Source organism: Coregonus lavaretus (assembly GCF_964263955.1).
Source record: "Coregonus lavaretus genome assembly, contig: HAP1_SCAFFOLD_2733, whole genome shotgun sequence".
Classification (NCBI taxonomy): domain Eukaryota; kingdom Metazoa; phylum Chordata; class Actinopteri; order Salmoniformes; family Salmonidae; genus Coregonus; species Coregonus lavaretus.
In genome coordinates this window covers 36,497-61,701 of record NW_028164354.1, presented here as the reverse complement: position 1 = coordinate 61,701, position 25,205 = coordinate 36,497, and the positions used below count along the sequence as shown (strand labels likewise).

The 25,205-nt window shown below is 44.3% G+C and overlaps 1 protein-coding gene across 1 annotated transcript in view; it reads left to right on the top strand.

Moving 5' to 3' along the window:
* Positions 1-723: 723 nt before the first annotated feature.
* The window catches only part of LOC311117122 (E3 ubiquitin-protein ligase LNX-like), a 29,833-nt gene continuing 5,351 nt past the window's right edge, over positions 724-25,205 (top strand). Inside the window, exons 1-5 of the mRNA XM_084192110.1 lie at positions 724-1,527; positions 3,495-3,650; positions 10,983-11,188; positions 11,466-11,885; positions 16,352-16,486. Coding sequence (XP_084048236.1) covers positions 1,197-1,527; positions 3,495-3,650; positions 10,983-11,188; positions 11,466-11,885; positions 16,352-16,486 — 1,248 coding nt within the window. The 5' untranslated portion in view covers positions 724-1,196. The remainder of the gene's footprint in view (positions 1,528-3,494; positions 3,651-10,982; positions 11,189-11,465; positions 11,886-16,351; positions 16,487-25,205) is intronic.

Genomic DNA, 25,205 nt, shown 5'->3' with positions numbered 1-25,205 from the left:
TGTTATTTCAGCTTCCGTTGTTGGAGCTTCAACCAAAAGCCTTTATTATGGAAGAGAAAGACACAGAGACAGTTATTTGCTGTCTATATGCAAACACACTCCTGACATTATCAGTTTGTGAAGATTTCAAATGTAGGGTTGTGTGTGTGTGTGTGTTTGTGTGTGTTTGTGTGTGTTTGCGTGTTTGCGTGTGTGTGTGTGTGAATGTGCACGTGTGTGTGTGTGTATGTGCACGTGGGTGTTTGTGCGTTTGTGGCTTTCGAGTGTTCTGTTTGTGTTGCAGAGCGAGTGTAGGTACGGGAAAGAAGAATAGTGGGAATTTGAGAATGTGATTAGTTTCATGTGGGACAATATGACATTGATATCTGCGTGGTGTTTTGTATTCCTGATGTCTCTTCTGTTACCTGTTCTATACGTTTGTTTGGTCACATCATTATTCAATCTGTTAGCCGATCTTATCCACAGCGACTCACAGAGCAGCATAATGCATATCATTATACACTGAATGAATAAAACAAAGAAGCCAGGAAGGATGAAAAGAAGCAGAGAATCAGTGGTGCAGTATGACATTATCAATCCACTTTTTATTACAGAAGAACATCCATTAAATACAAATACAATGATCAGGGATGTATGAAAGAAAATATGCTATTATTTCACTAGCAGGTTGTGTATTGAGTGTGTGATGTTGTTGCCCGAGGAGGAATCACTTGTCAAGATGATGACCTCAGTCGTGAGGTCAGATAGATGTCGCCTCAGGGCAGCTTGGATCAGGATGTAGAGGTGAGGAGGTGGACACAGCCAGAGGGTGATGGGTTGGAGGTCACAACACTTTAACAACTGCTCCTGAGATGGCGGTGACCTTTAACCTTTACCCCTATGGTTTAATCCCTGTCCATATTATCTCTAACTGGACTGTGTTGTCAACCGTTGTCACTACTGATCCACTGAGGGTACAGGAGGATTCAGACAGTGTTGACATGTTGTCAGCTGTTGTTGACCGATGGCTAACTCCATCCTGCTCCGTGATAAAGTGGCTGTTGTGTGTTCAGCGCATCATAATTCATGACACATGGTAATTGGTGATGAGTCATTGAGAGCAGAATAATGGTTCCATCCATCACAGGCTCCACACACCTCACTGTTCCACTATCCCATGGTTTCTTGGTGGGTTGTTGTTGTTGTTGTTGTTGTTGATGCATCACCTCTCCCAGCTGGGCCTATGGTGTGTGTCTCTGACTGACTGTACTTCTCTCCCTGTGTGTATTTGCAGGTGTAAAGGTGCGTCTCACTATGGCCTGTCTGCGGACAGGAAGAGGCGTTCCCAGGAGGGTGACTGCACTGACAGCACGTCAGAACTCACCGTCGCCACCCTGCCCGGCGATGGCCCCAACTCCGCCGCTGTCGCCCTCCTATCAGATGATCCCGGCCTCGTCAACCCCGCCTTTGACCCCAGCATGGAGGATAACAGCCAATCAGGCAGCACCACCAGCCTGGCAGCCCGTAGCAGTACCAAAAAGAGTGATTGTGAGTGTGCGTACGTACGGATGTGTTTGTGTGTGTTTGTGATTGTGTAGTTCTGCACCAAGTAACCTTTCTCTGATCTATAAAGCACTGTGTGTGTGTGTGTGTGTGTGTGTGTGTGTGTGTGTGTGTGTGTGTGTGCGTATCGAACTGTTTGTCAGTGTGACTGTTTGAAAATCAATAGAAAGCAGGGAGCCAGCGGAGGCTTTCTAGTCACAGTTTCATAGTCCCTCACTCACGTAGATACCACCAGTAAACACTATTCAAACATCCATTTTACAACCTCATACCCACACACAGGTAAACATCCCAGAACCCATGATCACTTAAACACAGTATCTGTACTACTTAATGATTTTTGATAGAAATCCTATTCTTCAATTAGCTTTTGTAGCATTGCGTTTTTACTGATCTTTTTTCACACAGAGAGAGAGACAGGGAGAGAGAGAGACAGAGAGAGAGACAGAGAGAGCGAGAGAGAGAGCGAGAGAGAGAGCGACAGACAGACAGACAGACAGACAGACAGACAGGCAGGCAGGCAGGCAGGCAGGCAGGCAGGCAGGCAGGCAGGCAGGCAGGCAGGCAGGCAGGCAGCAGGCAGGCAGGCAGGCAGGCAGGCAGGCAGGCAGGCAGGCAGGCAGGCAGGCAGGCAGGCAGGCAGCCAGGCAGGCAGGCAGCCAGCCAGCCAGCCAGCCAGCCAGCCAGCCAGCCAGCCAGCCAGCCAGCCAGCCAGCACAGCCAGCCAGCCAGCCAGCCAGCCCAGCCAGCCAGCAGCCGCCAGCGCACAGACAGACAGACAGACAGACAGACAGACAGACAGACAGACAGACAGACAGACAGACAGACAGACAGACAGACAGGCAGACAGGCAGGCAGGCAGGCAGGCAGGCAGGCAGGCAGGCAGGCAGGCAGGCAGGCAGGCAGGCAGGCAGGCAGACAGACAGACAGACAGACAGGCAGGCAGGCAGGCAGGCAGGCAGGCAGGCAGGCAGGCAGGCAGGCAGGCAGGCAGGCAGGCAGACAGAGCAAGAGAGAGACAGAGAGAGACAGAGAGAGACAGAGAGAGACAGAGAGAGACAGAGAGAGACAGAGAGAGACAGAGAGAGACAGAGAGAGAGAGCATGTAAAGAGAGGAAGTGGGAGTGGTAGGAATGAGGATTTAACACAGTCCAGGTCCATTAATGCTGAATGACGTGATAGGCCCTCACCATCCACTCATCCCACCTGTGAACCCTGGAGCCACTCACGCCTGTTGCACTCACTCACGTCCCCCCTCTCAATGTGAACACGCTGCCGGTGGGGACACCAAATAACGCTGCAACAGCACTTTTGGCCCAGTCCGCCGAGCGGAGCACCCACCGCCATGCAGAGCCACTGCTGCTGAACAAGCTGTCATCTCCAGAAGCACTGGGTGCTTTTAAAGAATAATGTGGCTGTCAGGAGGCCTTTGCATCTCTCCAGGCCCGCAGAGCAAGGGGCGTTGCAGAGGCTCACTGCCCGCTCTCAGGGGAGCCAGGCTGGGACTCACACTCCAATGCAGCCTGCTCCGCTCTGGTAGAGCCAGGGACCCACACTCCCTGTCAGAATCTCGGTAGACTATAGTAGGGTCAGACTGGTGTATTTATACTGCACCTAGTTTTAGCTGTTGATTACATGAAACATGACTGCTGCAGTTTACGAAGCTCATCACCCCTGCAGAGTTTATAGGCCCCCTCCCTCCAGCTGTTCCTCAGCTTTGACATAATGACAAACAAATGAGTGTTTGGGGAATTCATGAAGGATTTTGATTGGATTCTCTAAAACAGATGTGTTCAAGCTGTTGTCATGGACTTTGTTTTTGAGGCAGAGTGAATGAGAGATCTCAGGCATCTGATTGGCTGTGGTGAGGCAGGCTCAGAGACTTGTCCAGGCATGTTCAGTCAGTACAGAGCTGATTTATAAAGTGTGCCCCTGTCTCTCTTTCCCCTCAGTCCGAAACTATGACCGCACCTCGGTCAGGAGCCGCTCCTTCAGGCGGTTGAACCGTGCATTCAGTGTCCTGCGGAGGACCAAGAGCGGCACCTCCGTGTCCAATGAGACCGCAGAGGAACGAGACAATGTCAGGAACGCCAGTGTGCCCCAGGAAGGTATGTGTGTGTTTGTTTGAGTGAATGCTTGTGTGTTTGTTTTTCTACACTATATGAAATATGTGTATGCTGTCAGTGGGGGTTGTGTTTAGTTCAGTATGATGTCAGTGAGGGTTGTGTTTAGTTCAGTATGATGTCAGTGGGGGTTGTGTTTAGTTCAGTATGATGTCAGTGGGGGTTGTGTTTAGTTCAGTATGATGTCAGTGGTGGTTGTGTTTAGTTCAGTATGATGTCAGTGGGGGTTGTGTTTAGTTCAGTATGATGTCAGTGGGGGTTGTGTTTAGTTCAGTATGATGTCAGTGGGGGTTGTGTTTAGTTCTGTATGATGTTAGTGGGGGTTGTGTTTAATTCAGTATGATGTTAGTGGGGGTTGTGTTTAGTTCAGTATGATGTCAGTGGGGGTTGTGTTTAATTCAGTATGATGTTAGTGGGGGTTGTGTTTAGTTCAGTATGATGTCAGTGGGGGTTGTGTTTAGTTCCGTATGATGTCAGTGGGGGTTGTGTTTAGTTCAGTATGATGTCAGTGTGGGTTGTGTTTAGTTCAGTATGATGTCAGTGGGGGTTGTGTTTAGTTCAGCATGATGTCAGTGGGGGTTGTGTTTAGTTCAGTATGATGTCAGTGGGGGTTGTGTTTAGTTCAGTATGATGTCAGTGGGGGTTGTGTTTAGTTCAGTATGATGTCAGTGCTCTTTATGCTGTGTCTACAGTTTATGTGAATCCCTGTAGAGGGTATGAGATGTGTGTGTGTGTGCTTGCATTTTTGTGTGTCTGTGTTTATGTAAATGTGTTTGTGCGTGAGTGTTTGTGTGTGTGTGTGTGTGCATGTATGTGTAAGCAGTTCCTTTGGCTCTGTGCTGAGGTAACACGGCTGATAGCCCACAGCGTAACTGCAGCAACATATGTTCCTTTAATAATTCAGCTGCACATTGCATAAGAATCCACTGGTCCCCCAGAACAGAACAGAACAGAACAGAAGAGAGTGATCAGATGGGAGAGTGGCAGCCTGTGGGCTAGGTTGGAGGAGAGAGAGGGACCTCCAGGGGACAGGGACAGGGACAGAGAGCTGCTGGTCCCCCCACCACCACCTCCCCTAGCCAGGGTCAACCAGGCCAGATGACAGGGTGATTAAGGAGCCCCTGGGGCTAATAGCAGGCCTGTGATGGAACACATGATTTGTAGAGGGATACCGTGTTACTGTGTTTATTTCAGAGGCATACAGAATCTATTTCAGAGGGATGCAGTATACAGGACGACCCTGGAGAATGAGAGGGATGGAGGGTCGTGAAGAGTAGGATGAGGAGAAGGAGAAAGGAGGATGAGCCGTAATGTTCACGATGGGGTTGATGTGGACCATGGGACTGTGTGTGAGAGAGAGAGAGAGAGAGAGAGAGAGAGAGAGAGAGAGAGGAGAGAGAGAGAGAGAGAGAGAGAGAGAGAGAGAGAGAGAGAAGGATATTAGGAGAGAGGAACTGTATAGTACAGAGTGGGATACAGAGGAATACAGAGGGGGGATAAGAGAGAGAGCGAGAGAGAGAGAGAGAGAGAGAGAGAGAGAGAGAGAGAGAGAGAGAGAGAGAGAGAGAGAGAGAGAGAGAGAGAAGGATATTAGGAGAAGAGATACTGTATAGTACAGAGTGGGATACAGAGGAATACAGAGGGGGGATAAGAGAGAGAGCGAGAGAGAGAGAGAGAGAGAGAGAGAGAGAGAGAGAGAGAGAGAGAGAGAGAGAGAGAGAGAGAGAGAGAGAGAGAGAGAGAGAGAGAGAGAGAGAGAGAGAGAGAGAGAGGAGAGAGAGAGAGAGAGAGAGAGAGAGAGAGAGAGAGAGAGAGAGAGAGAGAGAGAGAGAGAGAGAGAGAGAGAGAGAGAGAGAGAGAGAGATAGGTTATATAACAGCCACAGGTCTGTGTGTTAATGTGCTCTTCTCCCTGAAGCAATGAAGAGAAAATATTGACTTTGGAAGGGAGAAACTGCAGCGTGATTAGAACTAGGGACTGGGGCTATGGAACAAGAGAGATGGGGGGAGAGAGTGGGCCAGAGAGAAAGAAAGAGAGAGAGAATGAGCAGGGAGGGCGAGATTGAGTGATACAGTGCCTTCAGAAAGTATTCATACTCCTTGACTTAATCCACATTTTGTTGTGTTACAGCCTGAATTCAAAATGGATTAAAAATAAATAAATAAATCTCTCCCATCTACACACAATACCCAATAATGACAATGTGAAAATATGTTTTTAGAAATGTTTGCAAATTTATTGAAAATGAAATACCACCAGTAAACACTATTCAAACATACATTTTACAACCTCATACCCACACACAGGTAAACATCCCAGAACCCATGCTCACTTAAACACAGTATCTGTACTACTTATTGATTTTTGATAGAAATCCTATTCTTCAATTAGCTTTTGTAGCATTGCGTTTTTACTGTAAATATTCAATGAGTACTTTTTTTATTACCCACCTACCAATAGGTGCCAATTTTTTCGAAGCGTTGGAAAACCTCCTTGGTCTTTGTGGTTGAATCAGTGTTTGAAATTCACTGTTGTACTGAGGGACCTTACAGATAATTGTATGTGTGGGGTAGAGAGATGAGGCAGTCATTCAAAAATCATGTTAAACACTATTATTGCACACAGAGGGAGTCCATGCAACTTATTATGTGACTTGTTAAGCAAATGTTTACACCTGAACTAATTTAGGCTTGCCATAACAAAGGGGTTGAACACTTATTGACTCAAGACATTTCAGCTTTTCATTTTTATTTAATTTGAATTTTTAACAATTTGAAAAACATAATTCCACTTTGGCATTATGGGGTATTGTGTGTAGGCCAGTGACATTTCTGAAGGCACTGTAGAATGGCTGATAGATACAGAGCGATAGAGATGGTGTTTTTACAGGGTTGGGGAGTAACGGATTACATGTAAACTATCTCTCTCTCTCATGTAATCTATTGCAAGTAACTGATTCCCCAAAATATTCAGAAAGGATGTTTGCGAAAAAATTATCTGACACCTTTCTGTTTTCTAAATGACATTCAAATGCATTGAAAAAAGGTGCAAGTTTAAGTTTGTTCCACTTGAGCGAGTCTGACAACAAGTCAGAGACCACTATGATGACTCCAACACCACGACTCCAACACCATCATTAAGTTTGCCGACGACACAACAGTGGTAGGCCTGATCACCGACAACGATGAGACAGCCTATAGGGAGGAGGTCAGAGACCTGGCCGTGTGGTGCCAGGATAACAACCTCTCTCTCAACGTGATCAAGATAAAGGAAATGATTGTGGACTATAGGAAAAAAATGACAGAGCATGCTCCAATTCTCATCGACGGGGCTGTAGTGGAGGTTAAGAGCTTCAAGTTCCTTGGTGTCCACATCACCAACAAACTATCATGGTCCAAACACACCGTGAAGAGGGCACGACAAAGCCTATTCCTCCTCAGATCCTCAAAAAGTTATATAGCTGCACCATCGAAAGCATCCTGACTGGTTGCATCACTGCCTGGTATGGCAACTGCTCGGCCTCCGACCGCAAGGCGCTACAGAGGGTAGTGCGTATGGTCTAGTACATCACCAGGGCCAAGCTTCCTGCCATCCAGGACCTCTATACCAGGCGGTGTCAGAGGAAGGCCCTAAAAATTGTCAAAGACTCCAGCCATCCTAGTCATAGACTGTTCTCTCTGCTACCGCACGGCAAGCGGTACCGGAGCGCCAAGTCTAGGTCCAAAAGGCTTCTTAACAATTTCTACCCCCAAGCCATAAGACTCCTAAACAGCTAATCAAATGGCTACCAGGACTGTTTGCATTGTCCCGCCCCCCTACCCCCCACCATTTATTTTACGCTGCTGCTACTCTCTGTTTATTATCTATGCATAGTCACTTTAACTATACCTACATGTACATATTACCTAAATTATCTCGACTAACCGGTGCCCCACACATTGACTCTGTACCGGTACCCCCTGTATATAGCCTCGCTACTGTTATTTTTACCATTATTTTGCTGCTTTTATTTTTTACTTATCTATTGGTTTACTTAACATTGATTTTCTTAAAACTGCATTGTTGGTTAAGGGCTTGTAAGTAAACGTTTCACTGTAAGGTCTACACCTGTTGTATTCGGTGCATGTGACAAATAACATTTTATTTGATTTGATGACACACGTGCATTTGATGGATCGCGGGAAAAGAGCAGGAATAGGCTTTTGTAGTCTACAGTCCAAGCTATGTTTTCCAATGGTGCTACTGCTGTCGGCATCCAAAGATTAGCCAACTTGAATAGAGCCCCACAGTGAAGGTGTCATAATACCCATAACACCTTGTGGTCAAACAGAGAAATGGTTCCAATCGTTTTTCCACAATTGATTTTTCCCATAGAGAATTGTAGAAACACTTAAAATAAGGGCTGTGTTTCGTGTAGGCTTACCCTGGCGTGACGTTTTGATAACCATATAAATCTCTCTTGGACAAGGTGAATTTTATCAATATATTCGGCTCTATTTACTCTCAGATTCGAAAATGTCAATTAGCATCAAAGTAGACATCATGCAAGACTACAAATCCCTACAAGCTCCTGCATGTCATCTCTAGCTGTTACCTTTGCTAACAGGTATTGTGTCAATTTAAAACTTGCACAAGACAGTTCACAGAATTGTCAATTTAAATAAATGTTGCCAATTTATACATTACTAAATGTAGCTAACATTAGATAATTAATCCAGAGATTCTTAACTTTGCCTCGATTCGGCAGGCTCATCCAGATCATCATGGCATGTGTAGTTCTTTATGATAGCCACATTAGCAGCTAATTAGCATTTCAGTTTTGGGCGGTAGATACAGGCAAATATATTGATAAAAGTAATCTTGTCCTAGAGAGATATACACGGTTATGAAAACGTCACGCCAGGGTAAGCCTTCTTCTAATGCACGTGTCAAACTCATTCCATGGAGGGACGATTGCCTGCAAGTTTTAGCTCCTCCCCTGTACTTGATTGATTAATTAAGGTCACTAATTAGTAAGGAACTCCCCTCACCTGGTTGTCCAGGTCTTAATTGAATGGAAAAACCAAAAACCAGCAGACACTAGGCCCTCCATGGAATGAGTTTGATACGCCTGTTCTAATGCCTCTTAAGGGGAAAGTAAGTGAAATTAATCAGATTACGTTACTGAGTTTGGGTAATCCAAAAGTTATGTTACTGATTACAATTTTGGACAGGTAACTAGTAATGGTAACAGGTTACATTTAGAAAGTAACTTACCCAACCCTGTACTGTATATAGCACACATTGTCCGAGGTAGCTGTGAGCTTGTTAGCTCTTGGCCCAGGCTGTTGGCAGTATTAAACGGACACACTGACACCAAGGGAGAACAAGTTCAAGGCCGACAACGGTACTGCAGGCTGTTGTTTCCAGAAAGCAGGATCCCCATTATAGTGAATGTGAAAATGGCAATCTTCGTGGTTAATATTAGTGTAAATAATATACAAATTAGAAGACAATCATGGTACCAATAATTGCTTCTATTACACCAGATGTATGTCCTTGAACCACTTTTTTTTTTTATCTCACAAAGAAGAAGATATAAGGATAATCTACACTGAACAAAAATATAAACGCAACTTGTAAAGTGTTGGTCCCATGTTTCATGAGCTGAAATAAAAATCCCAGAAATGTTCCATACACACAAAAGCTTATTTCTCTCAAATTCTTTGCACAAATGTGTTTACATCCCTGTTAGTGAGCATTTTTCCTTTGCCAAGATAATCCATCCACCTGACCGGTGTGGTATATCAAGAAGCTGATTAAACAGCATGATAATTACACAGGTGCACCTTGTGCTGGGAACAATAAAAGGCCACTTTAAAATGTGCAGTTTTGTGACACAACCCAATGCCACAGATGTCTCAAGTTTTCAGAGAGCGTGCAAAAAAACTCATTCTGATTGGCTGGGCCTGACTCCCCAGTGGGTGAGCCTGGCTGCCAAGTGGGTGGGCCTATGCCCTCCAAGGTCCACCCATGGCTGCACCCCTGCCCAGTCATGTGAAATCCATAGATTAGGCCTAATAATTTATTTAAATTGACTGATTTCCTTATATGAACTGTAACTCAGTAAAATCTTTGAAATTGTTTCATGTTGCATTTATATTTTTGTTCAGTATAGTTGCTACCACCAGCCTGCAGTACCCTGGTCGGCCTTCAACTTGAGATACTCAATGAGAGGGGGCAGCCCTGAGCTAGCCTGCAACGTCACTTCCTAGAGTAGCTCAAACTGTGCATGCGATGTTTCCAAAAACTCCCCCATTAAGGAACAACACTTTCTGATCTTCAAATGCACCACAGACTTCACATAGGAAACAATGGGGTGACATCATTGATGGCTCCGTCCATTTTCTTTTTACAGTCTATGACTGACACACACCAGTCCCTCCCTTCCCTATCTAATGGTACAGTCCAGGCAGGGTGTGTCTGCTCTGCTCAGGCCTGGGAAACAGGCAGGAACAACTCTGTATGTGAGAGGCTGAAGTTAGACCATCCCTTTGTTGACAAAGGGATTGACTTTCACTCTTACATAAACACCTGAAAGCTTCCCACTGACACTGTTTTTTTGTTTGTGTGCATATGTATATGTGTGTGTGTACAGTATGAGGCTGTGGTTGTGTATTTGTGAGAGCTTTATATCTCAGTTCTCTGTCAGTACAGTCAGTGTGTATCTGTGTAAAAGTATGTGTGTTTTTATCTCCACCCAAGCAATAACCTTGTAGAAAAGTCAATGTGAGGGTTTTCTCAAGCATACTTGGTACAGATATATGTGACTAATGATACAAACATGTGGAAGGATGATCAGCCAAGTGGATTTTCCCCTTAGGGTTGTACAAGCTTGTTTTGCTAACTTGGGGGAGTAGAGACAGCTGCTTCAACACTAAACCTTTCTACGCGGTCTCTCTGGCTTCCTCCCTCTGTCTATTTCTAGCTCTCTCTCTCTGTTTCTTTTGCTTTCTCCTTGGCCTTGCATTCTGCCTCTGTGCGAGTTCCTTTTCATCATAGAAATCAGAGTAACACACTATTTCTCTCCCTCCTTCATTATCTCACTCTCTCTTTCTCTCTCTCTCTCTCTCTCTCTCTCTCCCCCTCTATCCCCACTCCCTCCCTCCCTCCCTCCCTCATTCTCATTATCTTTCTCTCTCTCTCTCTCTCTCTCTCCCTCTCTCTCTTTCGCTCTCTTTCGCTCTCTTTCTCTATCTATGTATATATATATATATATATATATATATATATATATATATATATATTTATATATATTTCCCTCCTTCACTCTCTCAGTGCTGGCTCTACCCCAGCTCCATCACCTGATCCCTGATGGTGAGGTCACCAGTATTAAGATCAACCGGGAGCCCTCGGAGCCCCTGGCGATCAGCATCGTTGGGGGCAATGAGACCCCCCTGATGCGTATCCTCATCCAGGACATCTACAGGGAGGGGGTTATCGCCCGGGACGGACGCCTGCTGCCCGGAGACATGATCCTCAAGGTCAGTGTGTGTTTTTCTTCAGAGTAAGGTGGAGTACTACTCGCCATGTATGTGACTGATGGGCGGCAGGTAGCCTAGCGGTTAAGAACGTTGGGCCAGTAACTGAAAGGTCGCTGGTTCTAATCCACGAGCCGGGCGCCTGATTCAGAGGGGTTGAATGCATTCAGTTCTGCAACTGACTAGGTATCCCCTTTCCCTGTATGGGTTGTGTGTTTGAATGTATTTATCACAGCATATAATCTGAGATTTAACTCCACCTCTACATCTCTCCCTTCAGGTGAATGGCATAGACATCAGCAATGTGCCCCACTGCTACGCCCTGGCCACCCTCAAACAGCCTTGCCAGCTGCTGCGACTCACAGTGCTGAGAGAGCAGCGCCACCATTACCGCTCACACTCCGGGCACCACGGGCACCCCCACGACGCAGCCGGGGGCTACCCGCCTCACGGCCTCCCCCATGGCCAGCCCCTGAGGGACGACAGCATCCATGTGGTCCTGGCTAAGAGCACCCCAGAGGAGCAGCTGGGCATCAAGCTGGTAAGACGACCAGAGGAACATGGAGTCTTCATCTTCCACCTGCTGGAGGGCGGCCTGGCGGCACACGATGGACAGCTCAGCATCAACGACCGCGTCCTCGCCATCAACGGACACGACCTGCGCTACGGAGCGCCAGAACACGCTGCTTTACTCATCCAGGTCAGTCTACAGGGGTTAGAGGTTAGGGAGCATTGGTTGGTAATGGTGTGTTTGGTGTGTTTCTTGGATCTGGGTCCTGGTATATTATGGCTAATAGTGGTTCTGGTTAATTGCACTCTGTTGGCTGGCTTTGTCCCCGTCCATTGCAGTTAATTGTGGTTAATTGTTGTGTGTCTGTGGTTGACTGGGCGCTGCTCTGCTGCTTGGCTGACGCTCTGCTTCCTGGTGGATGCTGGGTATTTGCGGTGGTGTGTTTCTGGTTGATTGTGGGATGTAGCTGTAGCTGTGTTCTCTTGGTTGTTGTCTGAGGAGACTGGTTTGCTCTTGGGGGTCTCTGAGGACCCAACATGGCACACAGCAGACTGATTCTGACAGAGATTAAGAACTGGCGGGAAACCGATTAAATTAGTCAAATTAAGGCGATAACGAGCTGGACTGGGTAATTTAGGAGCCAGCTCTGCGGCACAGAGAGCACAGGCACTCTCAAATGAGCAACACAGGAGGGCGAGCTGTGTGTGTGTGTGTGTGTGTGTGTGTGTGTGTGTGTGTGTGTGTGTGTGTGTGTGTGTGTGTGTGTGTGTGTGTGTGTGTGTGTGTGTGTGTGTGTGTGTGCGTGTGTACTCATGAATGTGCACTCATGAATGTGTGTGCATGCGCCTGAGTGTGTGTGTGCGAGAGTGTGCATGTTCATGCAAGTGAATGAGGGAGTGAGTGAGTCGCTGTGTGAGTGGGTGGACATGCAGCCTGAGAAAGAGACAAAAGAGAGTAATAAAGAGACAGAGTGTGAAAAAGAAAGTTAGAGGAAAGGTTGTAGAGAGGGGAGAAATACAGATTGTTAGAAAAAAAGTTTAAAGGTGAGTTTTGGAGTTCAAGTTGGAAAAGTCAGATTGAGAGGGTGAGGGCTGCAGAAAGACTGCAGTATGATGAGAGAGAAGACAAGAGAAAATGGGGGTGAGAGTCACACTAAACAGGCTGCTTCCTGAAGCAAGTAAAAGGGTGCAATTGAAATGTGTGTGTGTGAGTGAGAGTTTTGTACACCACATCTGCTTATTATTGGTGTTAATTTCTCAGGGGTAATATATATTTTACTGCCTGGCCAAGCTCTGTGTGGGTGATATTTTCTCTTGAGCTCTCTTCAGGGGGTGGTAGGATGAGGTAGAGAATGTCCACAGGTTTACCTCAGGGCATTTCCATGTAAAAGGACCCATGAGCACCAACATGTGAAGTTCAAAAGAGCATATCAAATTGGGTGTCAAATGAAAGCTAAGAGAGAAATGAAGGTAAAAAAATTAATAATCCAACTTAAAAGTAAAGGCTTTGATTTCTGAAAAGACAGATGGAAACGGTGTCTTAGAAAACATCTACCAGAAAAAGTTTTAAAAGAAATACATCAAAGTACAATCATGTTGACATAAAGACCCCTGATAACTAATATCAAGACTTATATTTAGTTTTGAAGAAATTGTTTACCTTCTGTAAGTTTAGTTCCATTTTTAGATATATATTTTTTTCGATTAATCAGGGGGTGAATGGTATGAATGGTGGACCTACCAATTAGTTATAGTGATTTTACTGATATAAAATGTGTTTATGAATTATTACGTGATTAAAACTCGTAATTCCGTTACCAAATTTGTAGCGAAAGTACAGAAAAATCAGAATTTCTGCATCTGAATTGGCTACAATGGGAAATCATAATAGTCACAAACCACAGTTGGGTCACCTGCTTCTGTCCTCCCTTCCACTGGCATACTGTTATGTTCAGCTGATAACTGTTTTCTTTGTCTTTCTTTCGTCTGGTGGTCAAACCAAGAGTGTTAAAACAGTCTGAGTCTGGACAACCCCTCCCTCTCTCCCTCTCTGCCTTTCTCTCTCACTCTCCAATTAATGTCAACTCTCGTAGCTCATACTGACACCTACCCATGAGCCCCCTCTCTTTCCATTTACTGTAACCAGCATCCTCACCCACTGAGCAACGACCAACACCAGACGTCCATGGACGTTTAAAAGTAGTTGAGATTTGGTCAGTCTACTCTGGCCTTGATGTTAATGTCACAATGGTGACGCTCGGATCCACCTCTATGCGGACGACGCCATTTTGTATACATCTGGCCCTTCATTGGACACTGTGTTAACAAACCTCCAAATGAGCTTCAACGCCATACAACACTCCTTCCGTAGCCTCCAACTGCTCTTAAACACTAGTAAAACTAAATGCATGCTCTTCAACCGAACGCTGCTTGCACCTGCCCGCCCGACTAGAATCACTACTCTCGGCGGGTCTGACCTAGAGTATGTGGACAACTACAAATACATAGGTGTCTGGTTAGACTGTAAACTATCCTTCCAGACTCACATTAAGCATCTACAATCAAAAGTTAGATCTAGAATTGGCTTCCTATTTCGCAACAAAGCCTCCTTCACTCATGCTGCCAAACATGCCCTCGTAAAACTGACTATCCTACCGATCCTTGACTTCGGCGATGTCATTTACAAAATAGCCTCCAACACTCTACTCAGCAAATTGGATGTAGTCTATCACAGTGCCATCCGTTTTGTCACCAAAGCCCCATATACTACCCACCATTGTGACCTGTATGCTCTTGTTGGCTGGTCCTCACTACATATTTGTCGCCAAACCCACTGGCTCCAGGTCATCTATAAATCACTGCTAGGCAAATCCCTGTCTTATCTTAGCTCACTGGTCACCATAGCAACACCCACCCGTAGTCTGTGCCCCAGCTGGTATATCTCACTGGTCATCCCCAAAGCCAACACCTCCTTTGGCCGCCATTCCTTCCAGTTCTCTGCTGCCAATGACTGGAACAAACTGCAAAAATCTCTGAAGCTGGAGACTCTTATCTCCCTCACTAACTTTAAGCATCAGTTGTCAGAGCAGCTTACCGATCACTGCACCTGTACACAGCCATTCTGAAATTAGCCCACCCAACTACCTCATCCCCATATTGTTATTTATTTTGCTAATTTGCACCCCAGTATCTCTATTTGCACATCATCTTTTGCACATTTATCATTCCAGTGTTAATACGAAATTGAAACTATTTTGCACTATTGCCTATTTATTGCCTTACCTCCATAACTTACTACATTCGCACACATTGTATATATATTTTCTGTTGTATTTTTGACTTTATGTTTTGTTTACCCCATATGTAACTCTGTGTTGTTGTTTTTATCGCACTGCTTTGCTTTATCTTGGCCAGGTCGCAGTTGTAAATGAGAACTTCTCAACTGGCTTACCTGGTTAAATAAAGGTGAAATAAAAAAATTAAAAAAACAGATGGACTGGACCAAATCTGAACCTATCATAGACGTATGTTTCACAAGTCTGGATAACACAGTACAGTACAGTAGAGTACAGTACAGTGAGTAGAGCATAGTAGAGTACAGTACAATACAGTACAATACAGTACAATAGAGTACTGAGTACAGAGGGTACAGTACTGTAAAGTGAGTAGAGCACAGTAGAGTACAGTCCAATACAATACTGTAGTACAGTACAGTACAATACAGTACAGTACAGTAAAGAAAAGTATATTATAGTATAATACAGTACAGTAGAGTACAGTATATACTGAACTGTACTGTACTGTACTGTACTGGACTATACTGTACTCTACTGCACTGTACTGAACTCTACCCTACTCTGCCCTGCTGTGCTGTATTGTACTGCACTGTACTCTACTTTGCTCTGCTGTGATGTCCAAACTTGTGAAACATGAGGAGAATGACATTCATATCCATAATGATGCATTTATGTGTTGTATAGATCAGGGATGTCATTCCTTTACTGAAATTCCATTACCGGGTGTAAATCCACTTCACTTACTGTCGTAAAACAACCAAAATACATTTTTTCAAACTCAGTGTGCCATGTCATAGCTTACACCACATTCTTTCTGCAGACATGGTCGCATAAAAACCTGAGAGAGAATTTACCATAATTCCGTTACCAAAGTTTGCTTCTGCACAGTTCTTCCACAAAATTAATTTATGTAAATGTTACAGTCTAAATTGTTGAAAGTAGTCCTTGAGCATAGAGTTATATGGTTTGTTAAACTTTGAAATCAATGGTTTTTGTTTGTCATACATTTTAAAGTGAAAAAACGGAGTCAAAGTCTAATTCCGTTATCATGGAACTGCCCCTCATACTCATACATACATACCCTCAACACAGCATCTGGGATGAGCAAGATGGGCCTGTTGGAGCTGTTATAGTTTCTGTGTCTGACTCTAGTTATGTGGCAGTGAAAGTTGTTTTTATTAAGTGCTTGTTTGGATATCTGGATCAACTTCAGTGAAGCTGTGTTCAGTGTTTATTTATGGGGTTCAACCATAATATTCTTCTAAAAAGTGACTGTTTTGAGTTTGTCATTCTTTTTTAATTGCTGTGTGTGTCTGTCTGGTTCTGAGCTTGGTTGTGTTTGTCTTTTTGTCTCCTGTAGGCGAGTGAGGAGCGGGTCCACTTCATAGTGTCTCGTCAGATCTGTTTGCCCACGCCTGACATCCTGCAGGAGGCTCCATGGGGCATGGACGGCCCCCCTCCATACTCCCCAGTGGACATGGAGCATACGCTACTGGTTAGCAATACATAAAACGCATGACGCACGCACAAGCATATGCACACACACAAACAAACACAAAAACACAGACATAGCTTTGAAGAGCTTTTCTTCAAGTTGCACACACACATGAAAACCCCAGACATTGGGCTCTATTCAATCCGTATTGCGGATGTTCAGCGTTACAACGTGATTGAAATGTAAAGGCAATGTTCCCGCATTAGCGGAGACTGCATTCACGGGAAACGCTGCATATGTCGGCTCAATCGGAAATTACCTTAACATTTATATTGCGCAATCTGTAATGCTTCAGCAACACAGATTGAATAGAGCCCTTTGTTTTCCTGCCTCTTCTTCTCATGTTAAACATTCCCTTTTACAACTGAAGTCGGAAGTTTATATACACCTTAGCCAAATACATTTAAACTCAGTTTTTCACAATTCCTGACATTTAATCCTAGTAAAAATTCCCTGTCTTAGGTCAGTTAGGATCACCACTTTATTTTAAGAATGTGAAATGTCAGAATAATAGTAGAGAGAATGATTTATTTCAGCTTTTATTTATTTCATCACATTCCCAGTGAGTCAGAAGTTTACATACGCTCAATTAGTATTTGGTAGCATTTCCTTTAAATTGTTTAACTTGGGTCAAATGTTTCGGCTAGCCTTCCATAAGCTTCCCACAATAACTTGGGTGAATCTTGGCCCATTCCTCCTGTCAGAGCTGGTGTAACTGAGTCAGGTTTGTAGGCCTCCTTGCTCGCACACGCCTTTTCAGTTCTGCCCACAAATGTTCTATAGGATTGAAGTCAGGGCTTTGTGATGGCCACTCCAATACCTTGACTTTGTTGTCCTTAAGCCATTTTGCCACAACTTTGGAAGTATGCTTGGGGTCATTGTCCATTTGGAAGACCCATTTGCGACCAAGCTTTAACTTCCTGACTGATGTCTTGAGAGGTTGCTTCAATATATCCACATCATTTTCCTTCCTCATGATGCCATCTATTTTGTGAAGTGCACCAGTCCCTCCTGCAGCAAAGCACGCCCACAGCATGATGCTGCCACCCCCGTGCTTCACAGTTGGAATGGGGTTCTTCGGCTTGCAAGCTTTCCCCTTTTTCCTCCAAACATAACAATGGTCATTATTGCCAACAGCTCCATTTTTGTTTCATCAGACCAGAGGACATTTCTCCAAAAAGTACGATCTTTGTCCCCATGTGCAGTTGCAAACCGTAATCTGGCTTTTTTATGGCGGTTTTGGAGCAGTGGCTTCTTCCTTGCTGAGCGGCCTTTCAGGTTATGTCGATATAGGACTCGTAGGATACTTTTGTACCTTTTTCCTCCAGCATCTTCACAAGGTCCTTTGCTGTTGTTCTGGGATTGATTTGCACTTTTCGCACCAAAGTACGTTCATCTCTAGGAGACAGAATGCGTCTCCTTCCTGAGCAATATGACGGCTGCGTGGTCCCATGGTGTTTATACTTGCGTACTATTGTTTGTACAGATGAACGTGGTACCTTCAGGCATTTGGAAATTGCTCCCAAGAATGAACCAGACTTGTGGAGGTCTACAATTTTTTTTCTGAGGTCTTGGCTGATTTCTTTTGATTTTCCCATGATGTCAAGCAAAGAGGAACTGAGTTTGAAGGTAGGCCTTGAAATACATCCACAGGCACACCTCCAATTGACTCAAATGATGTCAATTAGCCTATCAGAAGCTTCTAAAGCCATGACATCATTTTCTGGAATTTTCCAAGCTGTTTAAAGGCACAGTCAACTTAGTGTATGTAAACTTCTGAAAGACTGGAATTGTGATACAGTGAATTATAAGTGAAATAATCTGTCTGTAAACAATTGTTGGAAAAATTACTTGTGTCGTCATGCACAAAGTAGATGTCCTAACCGACTTGCCAAAACTATAGTTTGTTAACAAGAAATTTGTGGAGTGGTTGAAAATGAATTGTAATGACTTCAACCTAAGTGTATGTAAACTTCCGACTTCAACTGTATTTGAAAATGATCCTGAGCCGTACTATTCCTCCATCAAAGAGGAGCGTGTCATCCCTGGCTGTGCCAAAGTGTTCCGCTCCTCTCAGAGAGCCATGTGCGCTGGTCCAGAGCAGCCGCCTCTCTCTCTCTCTCTGAGCCTATTATCCATGAAGAAAACATCGGCGCCACCCTACAGGATTTGCACCCCCACCCCACCCCCCCCCCCACCACACACCTCCACGCTTAAACAGGATTTTCTCCAGCTCATTATTGGAGCTGACGAATTCCCTTGTTCTGATAATGATCAACATCACAGCTCTGGTCTCGCTTTTTTCTCACTTTCTCTATTTGAGGTGCTAATTCTCGCAGACACATTGTTAAAAGTGGAGAATGTGTGACGTCGGAGTGGTACTGTATTCTTCAGATAAAGTCATTGGCATCAAAGCTAGTAGAGAGAGAATGAGGCTGTAATAGAAAGAACCCTGCAGAGATAGCAGGCAGTAACAATAACAATGTATTATTGTTCTGAGATAAGGCAAGCCACCTCCAGCAGGATCATATTTAGACTAAATCTAACCAGGCCTTTATATTGTGTTTTAATATTGGTCTTAAAGCCCCCATGCAGTCTTTGTAATTTTATTTTTAAGTCATCACTGTTTGTCTAATAAATTACTGTGTGTGTTCGTTTAATGAAAATAACTCCAAAATACACTGAGTGTACAAAACATTAGGAACACCTGCTCTTTCCATGACATAGCCTGACCAGGTGAATCCAGGTGAAGCTATGATCCCTTATTGATGTCACCTGTTAAATCCACTTCAATCAGTGTAGATACAGTGAGGGAAAAAAGTAATTGATCCCCTGCTGATTTTGTACGTTTGCCCACTGACAAAGAAATGATCAGTCTATAATTTTAATGGTAGGTTTATTTGAACAGTGAGAGACAGAATAACAACAAAACAATCCAGAACAATGCATGTCAAAAATGTTATAAATTGATTTGCATTTTAATGAGGGAAATAAGTATTTGACCCCCTCTCAATCAGAAAGATTTCTGGCTCCCAGGTGTCTTTTATACAGGTAACGAGCTGAGATTCCTCCTAATCTCAGCTTGTTACCTGTATAAAAGACACCTGTCCACAGAAGCAATCAATCAATCAGATTCCAAACTCTCCACCATGGCCAAGACCAAAGAGCTCTCCAAGGATGTCAGGGACAAGATTGTAGACCTACACAAGGCTGGAATGGGCTACAAGACCATCGCCAAGCAGCTTGGTGAGAAGGTGACAACAGTTGGTGCGATTATTCGCAAATGGAAGAAACACAAAAGAACTGTCAATCTCCTCAGCCTGAGGCTCCATGCAAGATCTCACCTCGTGGAGTTGCAATGATCATGAGAACGGTGAGGAATCAGCCCAGAACTACACGGGAGGATCTTGTCAATGATCTCAAGGCAGCTGGGACCATAGTCACCAAGAAAACAATTGGTAACACACTACGCTGTGAAGGACTGAAATCCTGCAGCGCCCGCAAGGTCCCCCTGTTCAAGAAAGCACATATACAGGGCCGTCTGAAGTTTGCCAATGAACACCTGAATGATTCAGAGGAGAACTGGGTGAAAGTGTTGTGGTCAGATGAGACCAAAATTGAGCTCTTTGGCATCAACTCAACTCGCCGTGTTTGGAGGAGGAGGAATGCTGCCTATGACCCCAAGAACACCATCCCCACCGTCAAACATGGAGGTGGAAACATTATGCTTTGGGGGTGTTTTTCTGCTAAGGGGACAGGACAACTTCACTGCATCAAAGGGATGATGGACGGCGCCATGTACCATCAAATCTTGGGTGAGAACCTCCTTCCCTCAACCAGGGCATTGAAAATGGGTCGTGGATGGGTATTCCAGCATGACAATGACCCAAAACACACGGCCAAGGCAACAAAGGAGTGGCTCAAAAAGAAGCACATTAAGGTCCTGGAGTGGCCTAGCCAGTCTCCAGACCTTAATCCCATAGAAAATCTGTGGAGGGAGCTGAAGGTTCGAGTTGCCAAACGTCAGCCTCGAAACCTTAATGACTTGGAGAAGATCTGCAAAGAGGAGTGGAACAAAATCCCTCCTGAGATGTGTGCAAACCTGGTGGCCAACTACAAGAAACGTCTGACCTCTGTGATTGCCAACAAGGGTTTTGCCACCAAGTACTAAGTCATGTTTTGTAGAGGGGTCAAATACTTATTTCCCTCATTAAAATGCAAATCAATTTATAACATTTTTGACATGCGTTTTCTGGATTTTTTTGTTGTTATTCTGTCTCTCACTGTTCAAATAAACCTACCATTACAATTATAGACTGATCATGTCTTTGTCAGTGGTCAAACGTACAAAATCAGCAGGGGATCAAGTACTTTTTTCCCTCACTGTAAAGGGGAGGAGACAGGTTAAGGAATGAGACATGGATTGTGTATGTGTGCCATTCAGAGGGTGAATGTGCAAGACAAAAGATTTAAGTGCCTTTGAACAGGGTATGGTAGTAGGTGCCAGGCGCACCAGTTTGAGTGTGTCAAGAACTGCAACGCTGCTGGAGTTTTCACACTTAACAGTTTCCCGTGTGTATCAAGAATGGTCCACCATCCAAAGGACATCCAGCCAACTTGACACAACTGTGGGAAGCATTGGAGTCAACATGGAACGTTTTCAACACCTTGTAGAGTCCATGCCCCGGTGAATTGAGGCTGTTCTGAGGGCAATCGGGGGTGAAACTGAATATTAGGAAGGTGTTCCTAATGTTTTGTACACTCAGTCTATATTGTTAATAATTTATTTCCCTGAGCCTTCTTTGGCCCTTGAAATGCTTAGTCTGATCATGTGGGCGTTAGGAAACAAATTTGAAGATATATACATACAAGCCTTGTTTGGCTGATAGGATGGTCTAGAGCCCACCCCCTTGCCCAGATGAACAGTCTATTATAATCACATCACATTGTGACAGCATGATGTGGGACAAAAGTTCCATCCCACCTGAACAGGCTGAAATTCCAGAAATCTTTTTTCAAACAGAGGTGCGTGCAACAAGGCTTCTGTTTGCGAACGCTCGTGGCAAACTATGTTTGTTTTCAACAGAGTTTGTTAAAAGTTTTTTTAAGACAAACATTCCATTCCGTTAGTTTTAGCTACTCTTTCTGGTAAAACAATGGATAGACCACGTAAAATGTTGATTTTAGCTGCAATAATCGATGACTCTTTAGACCCTGATACTGATGTCACATATTGGCTACCTAAACTCAGCAAAAAAAGAAACGTCCCTTTTTCAGGACCCTGTCTTTCAAAGATAATTCATAAAAATCTAAATAACTTCACAGATCTTCATTAAACTTCTTCGTTAAACATTGTTTCCCATGCTTGTTCAATGAACCATAAACAATTAATTACATGCACCTGTGGCACGGTCGTTAAGACACCAACAGCTTACAGACTGTAGTCAATTAAGGTCACAGTTATGAAAACTTAGGACGCTAAAGAGGCCTTTCTACTGACTCTGAAAAACACCAAAAGAAAGATGCCCAGGGTCGCTGCTCATCTGCGTGAACGTGCCTTAGGCATGCTGCAAGGAGGCATGAGGACTGCAGATATGGCCAGGGCAATAAATTGCAATGTCCGTATAGTGAGACGCCTAAGACAGCGCTACAGGGAGACAGGACAGACAGCTGATCGTCCTCGCAGTGGCAGACCACGTGTAACAACACCTGCACAGGATCGGTACATCCGAACATCACACCTGCGGGACAGGTACAGGATGGCAACAATAACTGCCCGAGTTACACCAGGAATGCACAATCCCTCCATCAGTGCTCAGACTGTCCGCAATAGGCCACCAGATACTGACTGTAACTTTTTATTTTGACCCCCCCCCCCCCTTTGTTCAGGGACACATTATTCCATTTCTGTTAGTCACATGCCTGTGGAACTTGTTCAGTTTATGTCTTAGTTGTTGAATCTTATGTTCATACAAATATTTACACATGTTAAGTTTGCTGAAAATAAATGCAGTTGACAGTGGGAGGACGTTTCTTTTTTTGCTGAGTTTATTTTAGTGTGTGTATTGACAAGAATAAGTGAGCAGCCGATTGGAAGAGTCGAGGGTTATGTGGAGGAAGTCATCCCTCGGTACAACGACTTTGCCTTTCGGATTCATTTTAGGATGAGCCGAGAAACCTTTCAGTTAATTTGCATGTGTAGATGATCTCTGTGTTTTGATTAAACTAGCCTAAATAAAGTTAAGTGTCACAAAAATCCCCAATGATGAACCCTAGCCTCTTAGTTAGTTGACCAACCAGACAGCTGGGTGGGTGGGGTGTACAGTCAACCAACCAGACGGCTGGGGTGCAGCCTAATAGCTGATATAATCAATCAAATGGTTATTTATGTACATTAAGCATATTATTTACAAGGCTCCTTCTCTATCGACAGTTGCACAAAGGGCAAATAATTCAAATGTTAAAATGTTAAAGTACAATGTAAAAAAGTACAATGTAGCCTATAACGAACAATACATCAAGGCAGTTCAAAACTCTAAGATGAATAAAATCCAATTTTGCTTAAGCAAAGGCAATTTGCACCACCAACTGCTCCAAATAGTAGATTGCCAGAACCAGCTGATGCCCACCTACATCAAGTGGCCAACACCCAGATTCCAGTTCTGGAGGCTGGGTCCAGGGGATCAGAGGGTTCCCTGGTGTGATTGGGTGCATAGATGGCACCCACATTACCATCAGGGGGCCCTCCGAACATCGGGATGCCTACATTAACCGAAAAGGCCAGCCCAGCTTCCAGCTGCAAGCTGTGTGCGACAGCCAACTTCGCGGACAACGCTGGTTCTGTGCATGATGCAGGGTGTACAGGACCAGCGACCTGAAGGCTCACCTAGATTCCCAACCTTTTATCCCCTAAGCCTAGAACTTATTGTCCCATTCAGCGACAATGGTCACCTAGTGGACGAGCACAAGCGATTCAACGCGATTCACAGCTCCATCCTAGTCCAAATCGAGAGATCCTTTGGCCTCTTAAAGTGCAAGTGGAGGAGGCTCCAACATCATGACATGCTGCTGCTGGAGAAGATCCCAGATGTCATCGACAGTGCCTGTGTCCTCCACAACATGGTCCTCATCCATGAGGGCATAACAGAGGACTTGGATGAGGACTATGTTGTGGCACAGGCATGTAACATCGAGCCAGTCCCTGATCCTGCAGACAACAGAGTCGCCCTACTTAACCAGGCTGTCCAGAAGAGGGACAATATAATGGACCGGCTCGAAACAATAAAATAATTGTTGTTGCACAATGAGAAAATTGTTCTGGTGTCCATTTTTTAAAGAAATAGCACTTTTAATGGTTTAGATGAATGAAATAGAATGTAATAGAGTAACTTTATTCCAGAATGAAATTGCATAGAGAACAAAAAAAGAACTGACAGAATGTTTTTGTTTATATGTATATTGTCATTTAGCAGACACTCTTATTCAGAGCGACTTACAGTTAGTGAGTGCATACATTTTTCATACTGGCCCCCCGTGGGAATCGAACCCACAACCCTGGCGTTGCAAGCGCCATGCTCTACCAACTGAGCTACACGAATATACAATTTTGAAACATACTCACTACTTATTCCAAAACTAATTTGCTTCAATAACAATCACTGCTCATTCAAAAAACATTTACTTCAATTAACAATCACTGCTCAATCACTGCTCATTCAAAAAATGGATTTACTTCAATTAACAATCACTGCTCAATCACTGCTCATTCAAAAAACATTTACTTCAATTAAAAATCACTGCTCAGCGATACCCTGCAAAGCAGGAGTGCACTTTTCCAAGAGAGAGTTCCTGTCTTGCTGAATCTGGGTGTAGGTTCTCGCGGCTGTGTGTGGGTGTCAGTGTGAGGAGTGTGAAGGTTGGGTGCTGTATGTGCTCGTGGCTGTGCGTGGGTGGAGTTGTTGGGGTGTGTTTCCGTGTGAGGGTTGAGTGCTGTATGTGCTCGTGGCTGTGTGTGGGTGGAGTTATTGGTGTGTGAGGAGGGTAAGAGTTGGGTGTGGGCAGTTTTTTGTGGATATACAGTACCAGTCAAAAGTTTGGACACACCTACTCATTCAAGGGCTTTTCTTTATTTTTACTATTTTCTACATGGTAGAATAATAGTGAAGACATCAAAACTATGAAATAACACATATGGAATCATGTAGTAACCAAAAAAGTGTTAAACCAAGTATTCTTCAAAGTAGCCACCCTTTGCCTTGATGACAGCTTTGCACACTCTTGGCATTCCCTCAACCAGCTTCACCTGGAATGCTTTTCCAACGGTCTTGAAGGAGTTCCCACATATGCTGAGCACTTGTTGGCTGATTTTCCTTCACTCTGCGGGTCCGACTCATCCCAAACCATCTCAATTTGGTTGAGGTCGGGTGATTGTGGAGGCTAGGTCATCTGATGCAGCACTCCATCACTCTCGTTCTTGGTCAAATATCCCTTACACAGCCTGGAGGTGTGTTGGGTCATTGTCCTGCTGAAAAACAAATGATAGTCCCACTAAGCGCAAATCAGATGGGATGGCGTATCACTGCAGATGTTTGTGAACTATTCCCCTTGTTGAACGTGCCTCAGCTATTACACAAAAAGGGCATCATCATCGTTTTCACAATTTCAGAGTGTTATTTCGACCTCAAAGTGTGGAAATATAATTTTTAAAAACTGGAAATCA